At 34.5% G+C, this 23,738-nt stretch overlaps 1 protein-coding gene across 16 annotated transcripts in view; it reads left to right on the top strand.

Annotated features, from left to right (window-relative positions):
* Positions 1-23,738, top strand: part of NAALADL2 (N-acetylated alpha-linked acidic dipeptidase like 2) — a 672,041-nt gene that overhangs the window by 356,446 nt on the left and 291,857 nt on the right. For all 16 annotated transcript variants that reach the window (XR_010611523.1, XM_065674560.1, XM_065674551.1 and 13 more), the window contains 4 exons: positions 1,230-1,373; positions 10,308-10,400; positions 15,189-15,394; positions 16,891-17,010. Coding sequence is in view for 15 of the 16 variants with exons in the window: in XM_065674560.1 (XP_065530632.1) it covers positions 1,230-1,373; positions 10,308-10,400; positions 15,189-15,394; positions 16,891-17,010 (563 nt within the window). In the remaining variant the exon portion in view is untranslated. The remainder of the gene's footprint in view (positions 1-1,229; positions 1,374-10,307; positions 10,401-15,188; positions 15,395-16,890; positions 17,011-23,738) is intronic.

The raw sequence follows: 23,738 nt of genomic DNA, 5'->3' as shown, positions 1-23,738 counted from the left end.
GTTATTCAGTATGGGCAGGTGTGTTGGAAGGATTTTTAGACTTTTGCAGGTTGATCTAGGACTGTTTTCAGCCCTGTGCTCCTTTTCTGAGGTAGGATTTTGTCTGCAAGACAATACTTGCTTTCTGTGGAATGAGATGATGCTTGTATTAGGCCAGCTGAAATAGTTGAGCAATGCTTCAGAGCATTTCCATGTGGAGAGTTTGCCTTTTTTTTTTTTTTTTTTTTTTGAGTTCTATTAATTGGTCTCCTAAAATACCAAATTATCTCAACAGAAACCTTCCCATGCTTAAATGCGGGACAGTCATGTGAATGGAAACTAACATTTTTTTCAGTTAAAGGGAGATTTTAAAATACGTATGAGTCTGCTGATACTGTAAGTTTTGTGATGTGGCTTCTGAAGATCTTAAGTCTGTAAATGAAGTATTCTGATGCTTTCTGATCTCTACCTTCCTCTACTTGACATGTCTGTTCAGTGCACTCTTACTCCAGTCCTCCTTCAGCTGAGCCTTCAACCTTCCGTCAGGGAAACATCCCTGCATTTTATTACTGTTTCCTGAGCTGCATTGAACCTACTTTGAGTCAATGAGGTGATCAGATTGTATTCTTGAAAAAGAGTGAGGGTAGATATAAAAAAAAAAAAGAAATCAGTTATTTTGATATATGCAAGGAACCACATCTCATCAAGTTGCCAGTTTTTCATACCTGTGTGGTGTGTTTCTTGTCAGAGTTCTCACAAAAGCTTGTTTGTGGGATAGCTCGCCCCTAGTTCTAGTACAGTAGCACAACTTCTGCAGAATTTAAACATCACGGTCTCCCTGGCAAATCTAACACCCTTATCAGTGGTAGCAGTATCCACTACAGGCAGACACTTACATGTTATTTCAGGCTGCTTAAATGTCTGTAAGGCTCTGTTCAGTTCTTACTTCAATTTGAAAGTTTCTGCCAATAAGTAATTCTGTTATCCACTGATTCCTTTAACTATGCACCAATTTAATTTGTTGTACTTAAGTCACATAACATCTAATATTTTCTTTGACTCCTTGCCAATTTCTTCCTTGTGAAACTATTCCCCAAATACTATAATGTGTAAATTTTGTGGCACATGTTCTTTAGGGATTTTTTTTTATTTTATTTTTCCTAGTAAGGTAAGTACAAAATAACAGCTATCTATCTAAATCAGCTGGTTTAAGTTGTATTGTAATTGCTGTTCTCTTTCTGTTGTTTAAGATGGAAGCTACAGACAAAATCGAGAGAACCTCACAACATTGTTAGTACAACCAATTTCTGCAGTGCTTGCCAAAAAACTCATTTCCTTACCTGAGGACACTGTCCAGAAAGATAGGTGTATACCCCTCCAATGGCCAGCAGCAGGTAATGCTTTATAAACATCTTTTTCTTCTATGAAATGTTCTTCAAGGACTCCAAATTTGTTTTCCATAACTCTATATAACTAAGAGGTACCTCTGATTATGAGTATCTTTTACTTAGCTGCTTTCTAGAAGAGGCTGTGAACAATCTAAAAATCAGATAAAATCTGACAGATGGAAGTGTTGGTTAAAAAAAGAAAGTGTTTTATTTACTCTAAAAACCATCTATCTTGATACCATCACTAGGAAGATTTTGTTCTACAGTATAGTTTGTTCAGCCTCATACTGCTAAGAATGTGATTTTAATATTAAGGCATCAATGGCCATACTAAAGTTATTCTTTATTTTTTTTTCTGCTTCTGGTGTAAAAATATGGTCATTCTAAACAGTGATGCATCTTTCTGTGTTTCTTAATTTCTATCTGCTGTAGAATAAACAATGTATTATTGTCTGAACCTTCAGGCACCTTTTCCTCCAAGTTTTACCAGGAAAACGGTCATCATGATAAGAACAAAATACCTTGAGTACACCTGGATGTAACGAAATAATGCATTCAGAATATCTCTTCGGAGATAATACCATTAGCAACGTCATATGTACTAATGCTTGAAAATACTTACTGCTGATATGGGGGGGAAAAGTTAGTCTTCTAGCAACATATTGCACAGTGTTTCAATGAACACCTTCTAGATAAGGTTCTAGATGAGATACATATTTAAAGTTTCTTTGTCTTGATATTCATTTTGTGCTAGTATATCTTTCACCCCCCCAAAAAGGGCAGAAAAAAAATGTGTCTGATTGTAGTATCTGTTTAACTTAATTGATTTGAATCAGTAATCTTGGAAAGGGGTAGGCAAATTAAAGTAGCCTCTGTGTCCTGTGCTAAATACAGTGATGATAACAGTAAAAGCACATTATAAGGGCAAACATTGTACTATCACATATGTGCTATATCACTTGTTTATTGCTTTTGGAAAGTTATTTTGGAGAAGAAGTACAATACAACAAGTCATAAAAAAGGTTGATTAATTTTATGGCTTGCGTTAGCATTTGTAGTTATACATACTAAAAAGGAAGGCAGAAAGACCTCATGCTTCATGGCTTAATCTGTTGTGGTTAGGCAGAACTGTTGCTCTTCATGCATGGCTGACTAGGTATTTTTAAGATTAACTGATCTTCCCTACAACCAGTAGATAAAGACTATATAAACAAGAAAGGGTCATTTTGGAAGAAACAGTTGCTTAACTGTTGCAGGTGGGATATGTGAAGCTTCCTAGTATTGTAGTTTTTGATAGCTGAAGTACCTGAAGAAAAGGATGATCTTGAGGTGGCGAATGGCATTCATTTTAGAATGACAAAAGGCTGCATTGTCTGTTTTTCAAGAAGCTTTGTGTGGAGGCTGCAGGACAGAAATGCCTAAAGGGTTGCTTATGCTGTTGTTTTGGGTTTTTTTTTCCTGTGACACATGACATGTCTTTGGGTTTTTTTGGGTTTTTTTTTTTTTTTTTACCCGGCGAAGGCAGGAATTCTGTGTGGTGGCAAATTTCATGAAAGAATATTCCAAGCTATCAGTCTGGTAAAAGCCAGTCCGTGTCTGACTTACTCTGGATGAACACAACAGCTTGTGTCTGATTTCATGTAAAGCTTCTGAGCCACAGTAAATCCTGTCAAATTTATTTTTTAAAAAATTTAGTTTATTGAGCAAGTAGTGTGTATGATAAGAAGCCTTGCCTAATTCTGTAATGCATTATGATAGATTTTGCCTTGAAATCATGGTTAAACTATAGATATGCTGGAGCATACAGTGTACTGAGCATTCAGTAGCAGCCTTAATGGAAGAGGTAAAAGACCGGTCTTCTGATAACAAATCTTGTGTAACTATTTAATAATAATAATAATAATAATAGGAACAGCTACTAAAGAGAAAATGCTGAACACACCAATGCATATGAGAACAGTGAAGGCTGAATTTTCAGTCTTCCCATTGATTTGCACGAACTTAAGAGAGTGATTTCACTTCTGATGTAGAAATCATCACTTATCTGTCAAAAGAGGTGAATGAGCAATTCAGATGATTGGTTGGCTTAAAATTTATTAGAATAAAATGGTCTTAATTCTCTCATCAGTATGTTTCAAAAAGCTGAACAGCAGATTCATCAGTAATGATTAAACATTTATATATAGTTTTCTCACAGTGCCTCTTTTTTCCCTTAGCCTTGCAGTTTTCAAGAGACATAATGTGACGGAGGGGGTAGGAGGATATGGAGAGAAACATCTGAGATATATTGAGTGCTTAGAACCTACAAAGCGAACAGTGGGAATTGAAGTTAGTTATTAGTTTTGTGTTAGTTGAAGTTAGTAATTAGATTTGCTTTTTGTTTAGTGTGGTGCATTGTTGATAATCTTCATTAATTTGAAATTCTGTTCTCCCATGAACTTTTTCCGCAAAATGGGCAATTAGAAGGAATTTAAGAGTGAAATGCTATAGAGAAGCTGTACGCTTTCGGAGCTTTCTATTTTTTGCAGAATATTACTAGGATATTTGCTAGAACATTATGAAGACTCATGTAAATCTAAAGCACGCCTATAAACATAAATGAAGAAAGTCCTGCTGTGTTGCAGTAAACTTTCTTTGTCATTTAAGTTACCTGCCAGTTGGTGGATTTCAGTCACATGCAAGTCATCCTTTTTCAGTGAATCTCTTGAGTATTTAAAGTAAATCTATCTATTGGAATTTAATTTAAAAAGTATTTTTCATCACTAATGACCATAGAGAATCATAGAATCATAGAATGGTTAGGGATGAAAAGGACCGTAAGATCATCTAGTTCCAACCCCCTGCCATGGGCAGGGAAGCATCATGCTAGACCATGTTGCCCAAGGCTCTGCCCAACCTGGCCTTGACACTGTCAGGTTGAACACTGTCAGGTAAGGAGCATTTGCTGGTTCTTTGATATTAAAAGGAAAGGCTCATAGCCTGGAAGTCTGGCAGTTAAAAAGATTAATGAGATATGTGTAATTTTCCTCTTCTTTAAGTGTCAGTTTTCATACTCATACTAATCGCATCCAAGAAGATAGAAGACTAGAAAGGTTGTCTGGATTGAACAAGATCATAAAGAGTGTATATTATTTCAGAACATATCAGTAAAGTTAACATGCACAGAACAAGACCCCATTCCTTATGAGCTCTTAATGACTTTTGCTGTGAACTAGGTGTAGGGTTTTTTTTATTTTAGCTTACAAAATACATTTACTGATCAATGACGAATAATCTTAATGACTACAATGCGAAGCTTCATCATAGCCTGCAAGCCAATCCACTTCTTTACCAAAAGAGGTGAGAGTGGAACAGATAAAACAGAAGTGAATGCTCCTGAAAATTCTTCTAGCATAAGAATTTTGTGTAAGACTTTGAACATGTATTTTATACTGTTCCATGCATCAGGTAGTCACCGTACTGAGTTTTATAGATAACTCTGATCATATGAAATTTTAATCTAATTATATAAAAGGAATAATTGGAAGAGTCTTTTAGTTTCCATATTACATGATCATCATCCAAGACAGAAGTTCTCTGCCAAGTGCTGCAGTAATGCAAATCACGCTTATCTTGTTCTCAGTCAGAAGAAGGGCATGGAAAGATAAAGGACACATATATATCCTCCTATTAGGCTACAGCCTTGTGATGTTGTTATATGTGTTTCTCCTTCGTAGCTTGCTAGCTGTCAGAGGGAAGAAAGAATACATATTTCATGAACACTATGCTATCAATATGCAAACAATTCCATGAGTTCTAGGTATGTGCACTATGCTAAATGTAAATGCAAAAAAAAAAAAAAGAAATACAGGTGACAGCATATTGTGTGGCAGTGCACATCATATCTACAAAATTTATATTAATTGCACATAACACTAGAAGTATAATTATGTTCTTCAGATATTACTTATTGGCATTGCAAAGAAGTACATGTTAAGTAGGGAAGTCAGATGTAATACAGACATACTGAATCCAAACAATTATACTAATCCTCTCAGATTTTCTTTTTGAGTTTGCTTTAAATTCTGTATTCTCTTTTTAAATAAAAGTTCATGAAAAGAATGAAGCATAAACAGTGTGAAACATTTTTTAATATATCTTCTCTCTACTACTACCTGAAGTCTCACCGAGTTTTCTACCAGAATTGTAACTGATCAAGATGTATTTTCAGAATTCTGTTCTGTGCCATTATTTTTGTGTGTGTGTGATGCTTTTTTTTGATTGCTGTAAAGCAGATGAAGAATCTCTCAAAATAGTTTGAGATTATGAAATTCAACAAAACAATATGAAGCATTCTCAAAATTCATAACTATCTATGATATTGAGTGACACATTTATTCTATATCTCATTAGGCCATCCTGGTTTAGAGCCTCCTTAAAGAACTTTATTCTAGACATCACCTGTTTTCAAAAGCTTTTTGTCTCAGTAGATTTATTGTTAGATTCCTTATTGTAGGTCAGGAAAGACTGTAAAAAGTTTATTCTTTAAGCTCTTACAACTGAGATGGGGCCTGAAGACTCCGGGCCTATGTATATCCATTTAAAAATTATGTTAGCAGCATATTTGGTTAATCAAATAAAAATCTAGTCAGGAAAAATAAAACAACTACTTTTCAAAGAGACTGGATCTAGATAGTGTTTTGCTTATATTTATATATATATATATATAAAAGAAGAAAAAAAAAACCCCAACAAAACAGTACAGGGTTTTTGTTATACGTACATCTGTCTAGGAGTTCTGACATATTCCTGCACAAATAATTTTATAATTCAACAATCCTGTACACTGTCACAGATTTAGTATTGATTTTTACATTTGGATTTTGATAGTGTCACGTAATATTTTTTTCAGAGACAATATATAAATTTTTAAGTATATACTATTTTATAGGTTAATTTGCTTTCGTAAGTATGTAGTTATGTTGCATGTATGTTTTTTGGTATGCAAGTTATATCATTATATAAATGCTTATGACAGCTACATTTCTTCATTTAAAATCCTATGAACTTAATTGAAAACTGGTGCAAAATGTGGGTAGATAAGGTTTTGCACTCATTTGGAATTGACATGATGAAATACTGAGAACTAAATAAAATATTTTTCCCACACCAGTAACATTTCAAAAGCCCATTAACTAGGCAGTCTAATATGGAAGTAGTCAGTTGGAATTTACTCATTTTAAACAATAACATCCAATGAAAATTAAGCATTTGTTTCAAATGGCAGCAAAATCTGCTGTTATATGTTTAATGTATACTTACCATATTGGTGTGCTTAACAGGGTATTCAATGTTATGTACCAGTCCATATTATTCTGTACAGTATCACCAACAGAATATAAGAAATCCATGACATATTTGATTTTTTTTATATATGTAAATACTTTTTGTTTCTGCATTCCGCTGTTAGTTCTCTCTGGATCATCATGTATTTGATACTACTTTAAAGCCTCGAGTCTTCAGGCAAATAACTTAGAAAACCGTAGCTTTCATTATTAAAATAATTATTAGCTTTCAGGGTGTCTGAAAAGCTTGATAGAGTGTGTGTGTGTGTGTGTGTGTGTGTGTGTGTGTTCAGAAAGTTAGCAGTTATTAGAACTTGATGTAAGGTTTTCGAATGACTGGAACAAGAACTCTGTTGAATGTAATGTTATCCTGACTACCTCAGCTGAATTAGTGCCCCCTAAGTAACATGGCCATGGATGTTTGATGATGTTTGAAAGTTTTACTTTAACTGTGATTTCAAACTGATGTATTTTTATTCAGGTGTGGCTAATGTTTATTTCAGTAGGAATTATATTCATGTTAAAAAACTGGATTACTTAAAGTTATTCAATGTACCTTGTTTCTGCAATCTTCTGAAATAACTTCTGGGTTTATGATACAAGAACTGCATTATCAAAATATGTGAATTTAGTTAGTACTCGATACTTCTACACTTGAGTTAAATGTGTATGTAGGGAAAGTTTTGTATATAAGTAGCAAAAATCTTGTCAAATGAGTTCAATTTTCAAGCCTTAGTCCCTAATGATGCTTTTTAAAGTACAGTACTGAAATGAATGTTCAGAAAACTGTCTGATTATAGGTGGTTAGTATGATCAGGATTCAAGAATTAAAGAAAATCAGGCTCAAACCTATACTCCTCTATGCTGGTATGAGCTTAGGATAAGGTTAAAAGCAAAAAAAAAAAAAAAAGCCCAAATAAAACATAACTCATTTTACAGGCTACATGTAGTTTTTAGTTCATCTGAAGTTCTAAATGAATGGGAGGTCTAAAATGAATGGGAAATAACTGTGCATTTCCAAAAATAACTATGTAATTGTGAGAGGAGTAGGTAGTCATTTGGTATGAGGCAGTTTATAATTTCCAAGTCAAGAAATAAATAGATAAATAATACTGACTATAAATACTTCTCCTTCAGAAGTAGCTTTTAGTTTATGTAAACTCAAAGTGTAACCTAAATAATGTTAAGCTAAAGTTTGCTTAGTTTTCAGAGAATACAGAAGAAAAATGTCAAAATCTTTAAAATACAGCATTCGGAAGATCGGTTTGTTATCAGAACTGTTTAAAGGCGATTAAATTTCACTTCTGCTACATACTCCAAAGAGTATTTTCAGCCTTTTCATCTGGTGTACTAAGCCTTTAAGCCCAAGTCACTTTAAGCTGACTGCTGTGTTACATGACTGTGAACTCGAATATCTGATTCCAGAATATGTGTACTGCCAGGAGTTAATTTTCCATTTCTTTATTGTCAGCTGAAGACTGGATAGCTGATGTTGATTAAAGAAAAACAGTTGTCAGTTGTCTTCAAAAGGACATATGTTCTTTTTGTTTGAAATGGGGCCTAAAGAAACATATCTAAAATGTTGTAGGGTTAGAAAAGGAAAGGAAATCAGTTTGGACTTGAAAATCTTTTTTTAATCAGGGTAAGTTGGCTCTAGATTGGTTGTAGGTGAGAAATAGCAGCAAGAAGTAACTTGCATAGTATAGATAAAATTTAAATTGCTTGATTAACGTGGATGGTATGAGCTGTTTTCATATTGGTTTAAAATACTGAAAAGAGAGCATAGGTACAGTGCTGGGAACTCTTTGGATTTTGTGGGTTTTTTTCTTACTGATGTACTTTTTTAAAAATTTCTAGAATTGAGATTTATAGAACAAACAATTCATCATAATATGGTTAATAACAGTAACTTACATCAGAAGAGCAAAGTTAATTATAACTTAAAACCCAACATATGCATGATGGATCAAAATACAAACTTGCTGTGATTGATTATTGCAAAATAGGGTGGTGTGTGTTATTTTTAATTAATTGTGCTTGACTTGCATTTTCTTTACTGTTGCGTTCTAACAAAAACAAGGTTGTCACATAGAGGACACATCTGTTTATAGCAGGTTTTATCTGAGTAGAAAGTAGAATAAATATTGCTAGGACTTTTTTTTTAACAAAGAAAGAGTCTAGCAGTTGGTTTGTTTTTTTCAAATATCACTGGAGACTAGTGAATGAAAATATATTGGATTTTATTTTAGGAGAATTTTAAAGTAAATTTCTCAGATGAAGTACCAGCAAATGAACCCTGAAAAAAGTATCATAGAGATGTATTGTTTTTATTTTGCATGTTGGAGTAAGCTCTCACTTGCACATTCATCACAATCTCAGGAAACACAGCCAGAAAACAAACTGTTAGAAATACATCTTTGGGAGGATAATAGCATGGGAGATGGAGACAAAATGATCCATGGAATATTTTAATTTTGGTCTGTGACAGTTGGGATACAGACATGGAAGGAATTCAGGCTCAAAAATGCCTTTAAACACAGGTCTGTCATGGGGGTGGTGCTGCACTCGATGTAAGAGAACCTCACTAAAGGTCTGGGATGACAGGGTGGTTATTGTCAGACAATCGCTAGCATTTAAGTTTGAGCCGTTTAAGACATTTTGACTTTTCTCAGGTAGAATTTATGACCTTTCAGATGAGGTGAATGTTAATACAGCCTATTATAATGCAAATGAAACATTTTAAAGGTATCTGCAGCTCCCTGTAGTTAGTTGTTTTGTTTCCATTGACAAAAACTGCAGGAGTTAGTATGGTCAGTGTGACCCACCTGAGACACTGAGGGAATGACAGTGATTTTCAGCAAAAGACAGTTACATTTTTTAAGCTATTTTAACTCAGACATTTACTTCTCTGTGGCTTTATCCTGCACTGCAGTCTCAACTGGCATAGTAATACTGGCAAGTCCTGTACATTTTAGTAGGTTTGGGAACTTTACTGCCTTTGTATTTGCACCATTTCCTCAGCTGATACCAGCTAAACCCAAAAAAAAAAAAAAAAAAAAAAAAAAAAAAGGAAAAAAACAAAACCCTGTCTTCTGTAGGCTTAAGTTCACAAATGTATAACCAGAGGCTATGCTGGCAAAGTAATAAGTAATGCAAAGGTCTTAACTTTTCCCATCTGATTTAACGTAGGGGGTTTTCTCTAGAAGAATAGTATAACATGAACCAGGTATAATTTTGTGAATGTTACTGAAAGATTGACCTGGGTGAAGAATTAGGTGGGGAAAAAAAATACCAAGGTAAAGACTTAAGTAATATTTCTCGGTGAATTGAATGATATCTTAACTCAAGGAATAGAGATCTGTTTTGAGATTCCAGCTTTGAACCCCACTGCTAAAATGGGACTAAGAGAATGTCTTTTTTTTCTTTGTTTTGTTGGGGTTTCTTTGTTAGTTTGTGATTTTTTTTGTTGGTTGGGTGGGTTTTTTGGTTTGTTTGGGGTTTTTTTTGTTTGTTTGTTTAACTTGTGGGGAATTTATATCTGCATCCTGTAGATTACTTGGCTGGATAAACAAGTTTAACATTCTTTTTTTCTTTTTTTCTTTTTGTCTTTTAACAGGCAAAACAATAATCAGTCTGAATATTCAGTCAGTCACAACTTACAAGACAATTTCTAATGTTATTGGATATTTAAAAGGAGCCACATTTCCAGGTAAATAGCTCATTAGCACTTGTATCAATTATTTGTTTCATGATGGCTGGAAGTCATAGCTGGGATCAGGATTCTGTTTTGACAGATAATGCACTAATACAGAAGAAGGAGAGAGCATTTGTTGCAGTCAGTTTGTAATTTGATTTATAATAAAACATAAGGGTTAAACAGAAAATGAGCTCAGGGGGATATTATAGGCAGATATATATTAAGCATATTTTTGCACAAAAAGCAGGAGTAGAGAGTATCAGTGGTTTATACCAGGTAACTACGTTGGTGATTTTAATTTTAGGATGTACTTTATTGCATTATTCAAATTATTTTGCAAGCTGTCTGTACATCTTTAGAAAAGGTTTTTTTTCTAATGTAAGCAGAATTTTGAGAGAAATAAAGCTCTATGCTTCAAGTCTAGAGCATCCCTACAAAATTCAAGAAGATTCAAGTGTCTCGCTGAAACTAAGGTGTAGGTCAGTGTGATCTCTGGCTTAGTTAGGTTAGATTTTTAGTTGAGAATCCAATATCGAATATTCTTATAGTGTACAAAAATCTGTGACTAAGCTCTTAATCACTCTTGCTGCAGCTTTGTTTTTTGTTACAATCATGGCTTATGCTAGTTTTATGCAAGTCTATGAATTATAATTACTGTTCGGTACATCCATGAATTAAAGAAGATTGTAAGTGCAACTGTGGCATAAACCACAAATCTCATCTCTCCTTTGATGTTGTATGTGGATACTAAGATATCAAGCCATCATAGGAAAGAAGATAATTTTGAGCTTATTCTGTCTGCGAGTGAATTTGTCTAGAAGTTGAAGGATTTCTGCAGTGGAAATGAGCACTGTTGCTGGCTACTTACATAGTGCAAAGGGTTGTAGACCCAGTCCAATTTCTAATGTACAGATGGCACCATCATCAAAACATCATGACGTTTGTCTTGATTAATGCTCTTTTACTAGGTTCAGAAGAAAGGTTGTAAATTTATCTAGAGTCCCTTAGGAGGTTGGCTAGTCATTACATGTTTAAGTGATGGAATAAAGGAGGTGGGGAGGATTTAAGCTTATTGCTGTTAGAGAAATAATGACTTAGTGTTGTGCATGCTGAATGCTGTGCTTTTCACCAGAACATTTAAAAAAATACCATCAAAGCAATCAAACAAAACAAAACAAACAAACAAAAAAAAGAAACCAAACCCAAAATAGAAAACAATTAGCACAGTTAATTTAATATCAGTGAAGGATTTTATTTCCTTCATGAATTTGAGGTTATGAGTCTACTATTGCCAGTGTGTTCTAAATAGCAGTCATGGAATTTGAAAGGTAGGAACTTCCATATTTAGACATAAAATGTACTGAATTGTGAAAAGAAGCAAGACAAATAAAAGGCTTCAGTTTCTGTTTGATAAATTCTTTATCTTCTCTGTGCCTGAATCTTTCATGTTATTATTGAATTCTTAACAAGATGTTACCATAAAGGTATGTCAGTATCTGCTTAAATTTAAAAAGTAAAGGATATATAATGAAGTCAATAGCACTCCCAGATGTCAACAGTTTATCCCATAAATGTCTTGCTGAACAAGGGCCATAGCAACTGACTTTTAATATAGGCCCAAGTTAAGCAATTAATGCATAATGATAACATTTTGTACAGGATCAATATTAAACCTTCATTTGTTTCTCTACTCTTCCTGGTTGATACTGTAGCCATGCCTTCTCAATTGATTAGAGAACTTCCTGTTTGCTTGCCATTGATTCTGTCATTTCAGTAGAGTTTTGCTAGTCTCATACGCCTGAAACAGTCACCTTTATGTTCCCAGAAATGTAGAAAAAAAGCAAAATTTATCTGTAGCACTTAAAGACGGCAGAGCGTTGTCCAGGGTGGATTTTGAATTTTTGTTTATTTGTTTGGTTTTTGCTTAAAGGTCTCCTAACACAAACACAAACACATCTGTGTAGTAGTGATCTTACTTGACATTTGAGCATCCAAAATGAAACCAAGATATTAAAAGCAGAGGAAATGTGATAGTTGGTGGCCTTTTAAGCCCTGAAAAACTTAACACTGATTTTGTAGTTCTGTTGGATGTGGTTGAAAATGAGAAGACAGTTTAAAGTCACTCTTTTTTAATGATAAATCCCTGTTGTCCAGCTCATCACTACCCTGAATACTATCCCATCTTATCACATTCACAAGTATCCGGTGAATATTTTTTCTCTTTCTCTAGTCCTTTCTTTCTCTTTTATTGCCGTTTGATCTCTTTCTCCACATGCTTCAGCAAATGATTATGAGAAAGGACAGCTGCTGTCTCTTTAAGCATGACCATCCTTTCTCCTATGCTTTTCCTATAGTCATTTGCTTCAGGGTATTGCCTCTATTCAAAAGGGAGAGATGTGCAAAGATAAAGAATTTCAAAGGAGGCACCAGCTGTTATTTTTTACCCCTGTTCATTCAGCTTGCATCTCCTAAAGTAAATTGCTGCTTGTAGCTTTTTTCTCCATCAAAATGCCCTATACTATTTTACATAAAGTCTCTTTCCACTCCCTTTCACATATACTGTTCACAGACTGAACAGAGATTAAAATATGGGGCAAGCATTGATCCTGTGTGCTCACCCTATGTTAGTGGCACTTCCTCTGACAACCTAGAAGCCTGTAAGGCCATTAATTTCTGTTCCCAATTTCTAACATTAAGTTGAAGAACCTATGACTTTTCACTGTCTGTGCAACTTATAATTAAACATCTCGTGAGGTAACACACAGGTTGCAGAATTCTATGTTGTAGATTGTGTTTTGTTACATTAAATTCCAGTATCTGAAGGGGGCCTATAAGGATACTGGGGAGGGATTCTTCATTAGGGACTGTAATGATAGGACAAGGAGCAACAGGTTAAAACTTAAACAGGGGAAGTTTAGATTGGATATAAGGAAGAAGTTCTTTCCTGTTAGGGTGCTGAGGCACTGGAATAGGTTGCCCAGGGAAGCTGTGAATGCTCCATCCCTGCCAGTGTTCAAGGCCAGGTTGGACAGAGCCTTGGGTGACATGGTTTAGTGTGAAGTGTCTCTGCCCATGGCAGGGGGGTTGGAACGAGGTGATCTTAAGGTCCTTTCCAACCCTATCTGTTCTATGATTCTATGTGCACTTAGATTTATATTTTACATTTCTGCTTTTAGAAAGAAAGTTTCATTTACATGCCTGTTCACCCCCCAAGCAGTTAAGTGAAGATGCTGTTTTACAGGTACATAACAGATACCCTGTTTAAAAAGTACTTTTAATTCCTTACAAAACAACATTTCCATGAATTTTGTTAAACAAAACTGGTAGAAGTTCAGTTTGACTGAGAGTGGTCTAATAATCAAAGTGTTCATAAGTGTTCAGTTAACATTCTTTCTAGGCAGCAGTCACTGCAAAAAAACACTGGGGAGAAGATACTTAATTTTATAAGCAAATATAAAACACAGGCATTTCCCACCTATGTGTTGCTGCATTCCAGTGTGCTGACAACAGTAAACAATGAATCCCATTGGATAAAGAAAGAAAACTAAAAATTTTTGCACTTTTGGAACCCAACTGACGCTTGGAGATTCTTGTGGATCTGGCATCACTTGATAACTATTCTTCTCTTCTTTATCGGTGTCCTGAAATATGGAAAGAACTCCCTTAGAAGTCTAGATCTGGACCAGAAAGAGACTTTAGTAAATACTAGAACACAACCAAGAAGCGGTCCTTTGAAGAGGCTTCAGTTTTGAATTCATCTCACACAGAAGATCCAATATTTTAATAAGTCATTCAGTATAACTCTGCTTTGACTTCTTGACACGCCTCAGTCACACTAGTCATTCATATTGTTTCATACCGCATCATCCTTTTGGAATAAAATGAGATTCTTTACACTTGTGACTTAGTATTTTGATTATATATTATGCCTTGAGAGATAAAGTTTTCGTTTAATTTCTCTGGAAAAAAAAAAAAATGTGAGTTTATTTTCTGGATAACCATGGGCATGTTCTTTATTTCAGGTTGAAACTTCTTGCTTTTCTATTTATAAAATAGTTTCCTCCAGTATCATCAAAGTTGCTAGGTCTGACTTATCGTTTCTGTTTCATTCATTATATCTATTCCTCTGTCATGTCTCCTCTCTAAACCTGCAGTCCAGGTCTTTTCAGTGTCTCCTTACATGGAAGTCTAAGTCCTGATATATAACCCTTCTGGTTACCAGCTTCTCAACTGCTGTTTCTACAATGTCTTTTTTGAGATAGGGTGGTGAGCACTGAACACAGTCTTCCAGGTGAGGGAGTACTAATACTTTGTGTATTTTCTCGATGTTTCTCATTGTACTACCGCACCTTTTCGTTTCTTTTTTGGATGCTAATATGTATTGAAGATAGAGTTTCCTGCTTATTCATTTGTGATTTTTTTGTAACGCTCTAATGTGAGTTTGGGACTTTCTTAGATTACCAATATGAAGAAGTCCTGGCTGTAAAAATGGTATATATCAGATTTATAAGAAGGGAGAATAATAAGCAACAATGCGGGCAAGGACAAAGGGTTTAAATTAGGAAAGTATATACATGTATTTAATTACTAGTATATTTTTAACTAGTATTCACAGTTTTATCTATTTATAGTGTATGATTGTCTTGCACATGATCATATAATTTTTTGTTGACAGCATTGTGTTGTATTAATAACATTACAGACTAATACAGTTAATCTTTTAGGCTTTCTAAAAATCCTTTTAATGCTAATATCCAGAAGAAATAAGATTCTCTCTCTGTTCCTTTTTTCACATTTCAGATAGATACGTCATCATTGGTAGTCATCACAACAGTTTGAATACTTACAGTGGACAAGAATGGGCCAGTAGCACTGCTATCATCACAGCATTTATACAAGCCTTGACACTGAAGGTTAAGAAAGGCTGGAGACCTGACCGGACCATTGTTTTCTGCTCATGGGGAGGAACGTTATTTGGAAACATTGGTTCATATGAATGGGCAGAGGTAAAATAGCTTTAGAAAGACTCATTGCAATAATGATTACTTTTGTTGAAAGCACAAAAAAATGATGAAATTGACGCATAGAAATTATGGTTCATTAGCTGGTATGTGATGTCTGTCTCTGTACCTTCATGAACTCCAGAGCAAATGTAGTAAAAAAATCTTTAGAGGGAGTTCCTGTGGAATGGAGCATGTGATAATGAGACAGCAAGTTTCTATCGCTGTTAATGTTGCTTTTACAGCCTTTGGGAACTGTTCCCCTCCCTAATTCAGCAGAGGAGTTTGGAGGAGAGAGAGGGGAAACCTCAGAAAAAGACGTAGGCCCAGGAATAGCTTAGAGGGCTTTTTCTACTTCTTGGGGGTTCAACAGTTGCTAGCTTTTAATTGATAGGCTTATCAATTAAAAATGTGGCGATAGATAATGATAGTGTGGGGAGAATTGAATCAAGACCACACTGAATGAAGAGAACTGTACTATGGTTTACGTTAATCACATAAGTATTACTGTATCTCTATGGCTTGTGCTGATTCACTTTCCAAATATTTGTGCTAAGGAGTTAGACACAATCTGGCACAGACAATTCCTTGAGCTCTTTCTTTCAGCAGAATAGAAACCAGCTTACTGAAAGAAAATCAGTGTTGTTGATCATACAGTGGACACAAGTTAATAAAGGAATAGCTAGCAGAGAAGTTCACAGCTGCTGAATTAGAACAGTAGATAAAATGAAGAGTTAATTGCTTTTTAGCATGCGTGAGAAGCAGCTAGCTCTCATTGAAGTTTCATACTTCCAACATGATTATTCTTCAAAAACAAGAGTTGTGAAAAAATCAAGTTGAAGAGATCCAGGCTGGAAGCAAAATTTGTTTAGTTCCACTTCAAGTCAGCTTTACATCAGATGTAATTGCATTACACCCCTTCTGTTCAATATAAAGAGATGCTTCATGCAAAGAGTGGCTCATTACTGAAAAGGCAAAGAGGATCATCTTAAAAAAGAGATAATAATTGAAACAGTTTGTAAATGCAATTTTTATAGTCTAAAAAATACTGAAATGAAAACACTGGGAAACTTATGCAGTTCAGATCTGAATTTGGTCTCTAAAACTCTGAGTACATTTAACTGTTGGTAATGATTAGCTTCGAAGTTTGTCTTCTGTCTGGCAGAAGTTTAAAAGGCCATCATGTTGTTTCACAGTATGTAATGTTTTCAGTTTTGGCCTTACACATGTAGTCATTTTTAATTCCTCCCAGGCCTATTTGCATTCTGTTAGGATGATGTGTGAAATGGAATTCTAACTTACGTTATATAGAGAAATAACATTAAGATGTCCTTTGAAGTCGTTAACAGTATATTGTAAGAAGTAGTAGTTACATAATACTTAGGCAATAACAGAGTACAAAAGACTAGGGTTCAGTTTTTCCCTAAAAGAAGCTGAAAGAACAAAACAAGTCTTAATTATAATGATAGATAGTAATAACCATTGCTCTGCTTTTGTTGTAGGATCTTAAGAGAGTTCTTCAAAGAAATGTTGTTGCTTACATTAGCCTCCATAATCCAGTCACAGGCAACTCAACTTTACATCCTGTTGCATCTCCTTCTCTTCAGCAACTGGCAGCAGAGGTTAGAAATAAAATATTGTCTTTCACGTTATCAGATTACATGGTTAACCCTCTTGATTCCAATTGGGTATTGATAACTGTAGGTGGAGTTTGTTTTTGTTAAGCATTTTAAACTCAGAAATGCATATGAACTGTTTTTACTTAGCGTATTGAATTTTATTTAGAAAATTACAGGGTGCATTACGAGTTTGGAAAGGATAACTTATTTCAACAGCTCAACCAAGTCTCTACATACTTTTATGTCCTACAACTTTTTCACCTTTTGTCAGCTTTAAAGTAACATTTTTTTATTCTTCAGCACAAAGCACATTTTTCTCTTCCTAATCTGATATTTCCATTCTGTTTGTCAATTTGCATTTAAACCTATATATATACCAGATGTAAAATGATGCACAGAGACAGTATTACTCTTACTATACTAAATACTATATAAATTACGTCAGCTTCACTGCTCACCTAAGCCTTTGAAACTAGTCTACAGTCAGAATATTCTGTAATTAGTTAGGCTGGTCTAAACTAATTTAAACTAATTACCTTATTGCAGTTTCTGAGGTTGCTGAATTCATTAATATTTAAAATAAATTGAAAATAATTTAAGGTACATACTAAATGGTAACAGTTTGAAGTGGTGTGCATAAAATGGATTTCAATTTTATTTTCATAAAGTATGCTTTGTAGACATTTTTTACATAGATTTTCCAAGCTAATAGTCACTAGGCTTTCTGATGTTTCTTTGACTTACCTCTTAAGCATTCAGTACTAAACACAGCTCAAAGTAGCATCTTGAATCAAATGGAGTTTAAGATTGATCTTGCTTGGCAGTTGTTGTCCAGGTAAGTTAGTAAAATAGTACCAGTCAAATTGCTTCTAAGCAATGTTTTAACCACTTCTGTCCAGTGATTAGGTGGTAATTTCGTCATGGAAAGGATATGGAAAGTAGTTTATTCTGTAAGTGTTGTGGCAAATGCAATGCAAAATCATTTATTTTCAGGGTTTAATTTGTGGAAAATTATTTATATTGTTTCATATATGTGAGTTTACAGGTGCTATGGGTATGTCAATTAAAATTTTATTATTAGGTCCTGTATTAAAAAAAAAAATACTATTCTGATAGGTTGCTGTCCCTTTCCTAGCCTATTAGTATTTGCAGTCCTTTCTTTATGAATAAAGCTATTTGCCATTTAAAGGAACAAATTTAGTACATTAAGTCCTTGAACTATTTTTTGGGGGTTTTTTTCTCATTTTGTTTCTTTGACTTCGCAGTATGATGGCAGTGATCTAAAAACTGTAAGCTGTCTGGAGCTGTGCAGCAAACACTTTCATGATTATCTATTTATCACTTTCTTAAGATTTGATTCTTTTATTCTAATCAGCGCCACATTAGTACAAGTGTTGAAGTCAGGCCCTCTATTTTGGAAAGGAAGCAAGGGAAATCTCTTTTTCACTTCTGCTTTATTTAGGTGTTCCATTTGAGTGTGATGTTGTAATATTTTTTAATTCTTGTTGTGGGAGCAAATGCATCTTGTCCAGTAGTACAGATACAGCATCTCTTAGATGTCCTGCCTTGCCCCAGTTAATTAGTTTACAGTCAGTAAAACATGACTAGAACTCTATCTTTTTTTTTCTTCAGTAAACACTCTCCATTTCTTCTCTGATTCTTTAGTGGCTAAGGCTTTGTTGTGGAGATTGCATCCATTGGTTACTGTTTGAAGCGCCATGTAAAAAGGACAAAGTGCATGTGAGTTAATCTGTATAGTTAGTTGGGGTTTCTGTAGGGTAATATTATTTGTAACTAATGCAACAGTCATGCAGTTTCTGACGTTAAAAATATTTGAAGGAATTACTGTTTCCAAATGCTGGCTAGATTTCTGAATACGTCTGAATTGACAGTGATGGAACAGCCAAGCACAGATCTTTTTTTGTTCCCAAGGGTACTCTCAATTTGCCACATGTCTAGGAGATTTTCTCTGGAAGACTGATCTACTTATAAAGAATATTGATTCTACTTCCAGCACCTGACAAGAAAACAGCGTAATTACAGATTACCTCAAAATTATTATCAAGGGTAAGATTTCACTTTCTGGAGCTCATCTCATCTTGAAGAAAATGTGAGTCCCTTCACATGAGATTCTTGTTAACAGATGCAGGTAGCAAAGAAGTGCTTAAAAAGTCTAGTGAGACACAAGGATCATTTGAATTTGTAAGAATAATTCTCTAAAATGAGATTTGCTAAAATAAAAAAAGGTGAAATGAGAATTTCTAATAAATAAAAAATGAAAAAATAACCAGTCTTGTTTAGTTAGACAGAAACTTTCCATAATTTATGGATACATGGATGATACTGCACTGTACCTTTGGATTCATTTTTAGGTCATGATAAAAAAGACCAGCTTGAATTATTTTCGTCCAGTGTTGTAACACTCTTGAGGAGGGGGAGACTAATATCTGCTCACTCTTTGCACCAAGGGCAGAGTTGGGTTCGATGCTCATTGTTGTGCTAAAATTGTGGGCATTTCTAAGTAAAACAGAGAAAGAATGTTGTTTTCCTAATTAGGGACAATTAATACTTGTTACAAAAACCTGCAAAGTTTAAGTGTCAGTATTCTAGGGAAAACAAAAACTGTAGTTTTGTAGAAAAGTAAAAACTGCACTGAATGTGTAACACTCCATGAATGCTGCAAGGACCATCGCTTAAAGAGAAATGTGGAGAAATCACAAACTGAGATAGGCAGATGCATGCAACAGTATTTGCTTTCTGTGCTATTAATATGCAGCTTTTCTAACATAAAATTTTGGACAGTCACTAACCACTGCATCATCCAAAACACTTTATTTCCTTAATTTCTGGAAACTATGAGAAAACTAGGGAAGAATTTTTACCTGAAACGTAGTTTGTGTTAATATTCTAGACCTGTAAGTAAAAAGAAAAATCACAAACCTAGTGAGCTGTCTACTACATGAGATCTGGTGGTCAGTTAAATAGGATAAGTGCTTAGCTAATTAACAAAATGACTTAAAGATATTTTATGTGAAGAGATTACATCTTTATTTTAGTTGCAGGCTTCAAAAGCAAGCTACGTAAGTGTCCTGGGTTCAGCCAGGACAATAAGCCATATTCAAATAATAATTTTATGTGCCTATGAGTAGAACTCAGTGTTTTCTGGTTGAAACATCAAATTACATGAAGAACCTAATTTAAATATTTGGATTAATTAAGCAAAGAGGAATTCAGACAATTCTGAGACCTTGACATTTGATTCAAATCTTTTTTATATAGCGATGCTAATTAGTGTCCACATTAATAAGAAGGAAATAATGCCAAATTATATTTTTGCCTACTATTGTTTTCTAAGGAAAATGATTGTTAATTTTCTTGTTCAGTTAATGAGTCACCATTTGTTGGCAGAGTGTCATTGGTAAATTGAGTTTATTTGTTTGCTGGCATTCATTCTCTGTATATAAGGCCATTAATGAATTTTTCTAGAATTAACATTTCACAAGTAAAAAAGTTATTATGAAACATAAATTCATTGCTGTTTTCTTTTAACTAATTGTATGACCGCTACTGATCAGACTCCAGGTCTGCTGTTGTTACTAACCCAAGAAAACTTATTGCTCCTGTCTCCTATGGAAAAAGTCATTTAAAGCTATCAAATAGTGAGTGTTAAAAGTAACTGTACCCAGTATTGTTCCATGCTGTTTAGTGGTATTTATTTCTATTAATGGAGTAAAAGGCATAAAACATCTTTACATTTAAAGGTTGTATTATTAACAGAAAACTACTTTCTGAAGTAGAATTGAAGATAAACTTCTTCATAGATGCTTGTTACTATTATTTCTTGATTCAAAAATAATTATCTTACGTTAATGTCAGCATTGATTCTTTTCTTCCAACTTATATGGTTTTCTCATTTATTTTGCTTTGCCTTCAGTATTTAAGAATGCATCTACAAGCCTCATGTATCAGTAGGATGTAAAGAAGAAAACATTAAAGTATTGAGTTGCTTGTTGTATGCCGTGTAACGGAAGATTATAGCTTTCCCATGAATTTTCAGGTTTTACCCATTACTGCCGTTAGTGTTATAATGGATTGGTGATGTTACTTTTTATATTTGTGTTGAAAATAAAAAAACCTCTTGAGAATCAGAAATTTATGCTGTGAACACTTGTCTCAGGAATTCATACTATGTTCAAAGGGTGCTGTTAATATAGACAATAATTCATTAAGATGCTGCTTCTCCAGTGTGAAAAGCAGAGTTTCATTTAATGATGGATTTGGTTTTCAGGTTACACCAGGTCCTTTCTGCTAACAATGCTCTTATTTGGACAAAACATTGATTGTCCTCTGTTGCATACTTTTTCACTCTTCCTCCACATTAAACAATTTTAATAGATAAATGCCAATCTAGACAGTGGTTAATTGTTTAAACCTACTCATACATTTTGAAGTTATGAAAATACTCTTGCTTTTAACCATAGGGAAAAAAGCTTGTTAGCAAGGAAGAATGCAAATGGACTAGTTTTATGCTGTGAATATTACTGAATATCTGCTGAAAGTCCTTTGTTTCTAGTAAATCAAGCTTTCTGCTTCCAGGTCCATCCCTATCTTTAAGAAATTAAAATATGTTTTCTGCTAAAAGCATACATGATGTATATTTTCAGGGGGTTTTGTTGTTGTTTTGAAATGTAAATGTCAGCTTTGATAGCCTTTGCAGATTAAATTGAAGAAATATGAACATTTTCCTATCTTTAAATGTGGCGCTGAAGTAAGGGAGTTTCAAGTAATTCCTTACCTGCTGTAGAGTGGATTTTGGTTCTAGGCTTCTATTGTCCAATCGAATTAAAACTGTCTAATGTAATAATCTGTACTATGTAACAGATTTGGTTTTTTCCTTCCAGAGACTTTATCCATACAGTATTAGAAAAATTCACTTCATTTCTGTCTAAATATTGCTTTGTTTAATTTCATCTTACTGCCCCTAGTTATTTCCCTTCAGAACTGACTTTTTTCATGTTAATATTAAGACATTTTCTTAGTTATAGAAAGCCTTTCATACTATGTGGAGAGTTCAAAAATAAACTTCTAGTTCTTATGAAGGATGATAGATTAACTGTTTTAGATATTTTAAATTTTCTACATAAACACAGATCATTGAAAAGTTTCTCTCACTTTTTTTTTTCCTAGTCATTGTTAACTATATTGTTGAATGAAAATTACTTAATAGCTATAGCTATGCAACACAAACAGCACATGGGAAAGAAATGCATGTGCAAAAATGAAATGTATGGTAAAATAACCAGGAAAAAAAAAACACAACAAAACAAAGCATCTTTGAGAATCTACAAGACATTAGTGTAAAATGAAATGAGACTTAAGATTATATTATGTCATTTGGCTTATATAATAAAAATGTGAAATATTTTAAGTAATGTGATAGTTAACCTGGCTGAAAGTACTGGATACCTTTTTTTTGGTAGTAACATACACCCTTTCTAAGTGTGCTAACCTCATATTCTGAGAAAGAGAAGATTTAAACTGCTTTTTGTCACACCATTGCTTGCTCTGTCCGAGTATGTCTTTTGGCCGTTGTCGTGGTTTAAACCCAACCACAAAAGCTCGTTCACTCACTCCCCCCCACTTTTCTTTTTCTCCCTCTTTCTTTTCTTCTGGATGGGGAGGAGAATTGAGAGAATGTAACTCCCACGGGTTGAGATAAGAACAGCCCAGTAACTAAGGTATAACACAAATCACTGCTGCTACCACCAATGATAATATTGATAAGAGAAAATAACAAGAGAAGAGAATACCATACCACCGCCGAATGAGTTCAAACCCCCTGAAGAGAGACCGTGCCCTTCAGGGTAACTCCCAGTTACTTCCCTGAGCATGACATACTGTGGTATGGAATACCTCTTTGGCTAGCTTAGGTCAGGTGTCCTGTCTCTGCTTCCTCCCGGCCTCCCCTCGTCCCCGGCAGAGCATGAGACTCACAAAGTCCTTGGCCAGAATAAACATTACTTAGCAACAATTAAAAACAATCGGTGTTATCAGCTCTCTGCCCAGGATGGAAGTCAAAACACAGAGCTTGCACCAGCTACTAAGGAGAAAAACGGCTACTGGTAAACCCAGGACAGCTGTGATTATTCATGTGAGTTTAAATGATTTACCAGTGTTTTCTGTTGTAAAATTGTGTGCTGTTTCATGTGGTCCTAACCAGGTCACATGTTGAGAAGTCACAGGACTGGGCAGAACACTAGATTTGTAGAAATATGGGAAGGTGGGGGGTTTTGTTGTTCTTAAGCTGTTTCTTCCAGAAAGAGTAAAATTATGTCTGCAGAATACAAAGACAGTAACTGCTTTGGAAAGGCTTGAGCTGAGACCCACTGGGGTGTAGTAAACCGCATGTCATTCTGCTCATACTAATGGATTTTGGGTTGGAAGCTCATTTCTACCATGTACCCTTGCCATGCATGCATAGAGGACTCTCATGTGTTTTAGTGTTCAGATTCACCTGCATATCCTGAAGTTGTCATCACACATGCTCAGCAAATTTATTGCAATGCATGTGTCAGTTTAGTAGCCATGACTTTCTGAACTCATAATTAGCTTGCTTTGATTAGTGCTTTATCATTCAGTTCTTTATTAGATGGAAATATAGTTAAAATAGACTTAAGTAGCAAAGTCATAATTCGAATGGTTTAGAAATCACCTGAAAATTCTAGTGATGG

Source organism: Lathamus discolor, chromosome 3 (genome assembly GCF_037157495.1).
Source record: "Lathamus discolor isolate bLatDis1 chromosome 3, bLatDis1.hap1, whole genome shotgun sequence".
Lineage (NCBI taxonomy): Eukaryota > Metazoa > Chordata > Aves > Psittaciformes > Psittacidae > Lathamus > Lathamus discolor.
Note: the sequence above shows the minus strand (reverse complement) of the source record. Positions and strands in the feature narration are given on the sequence as shown.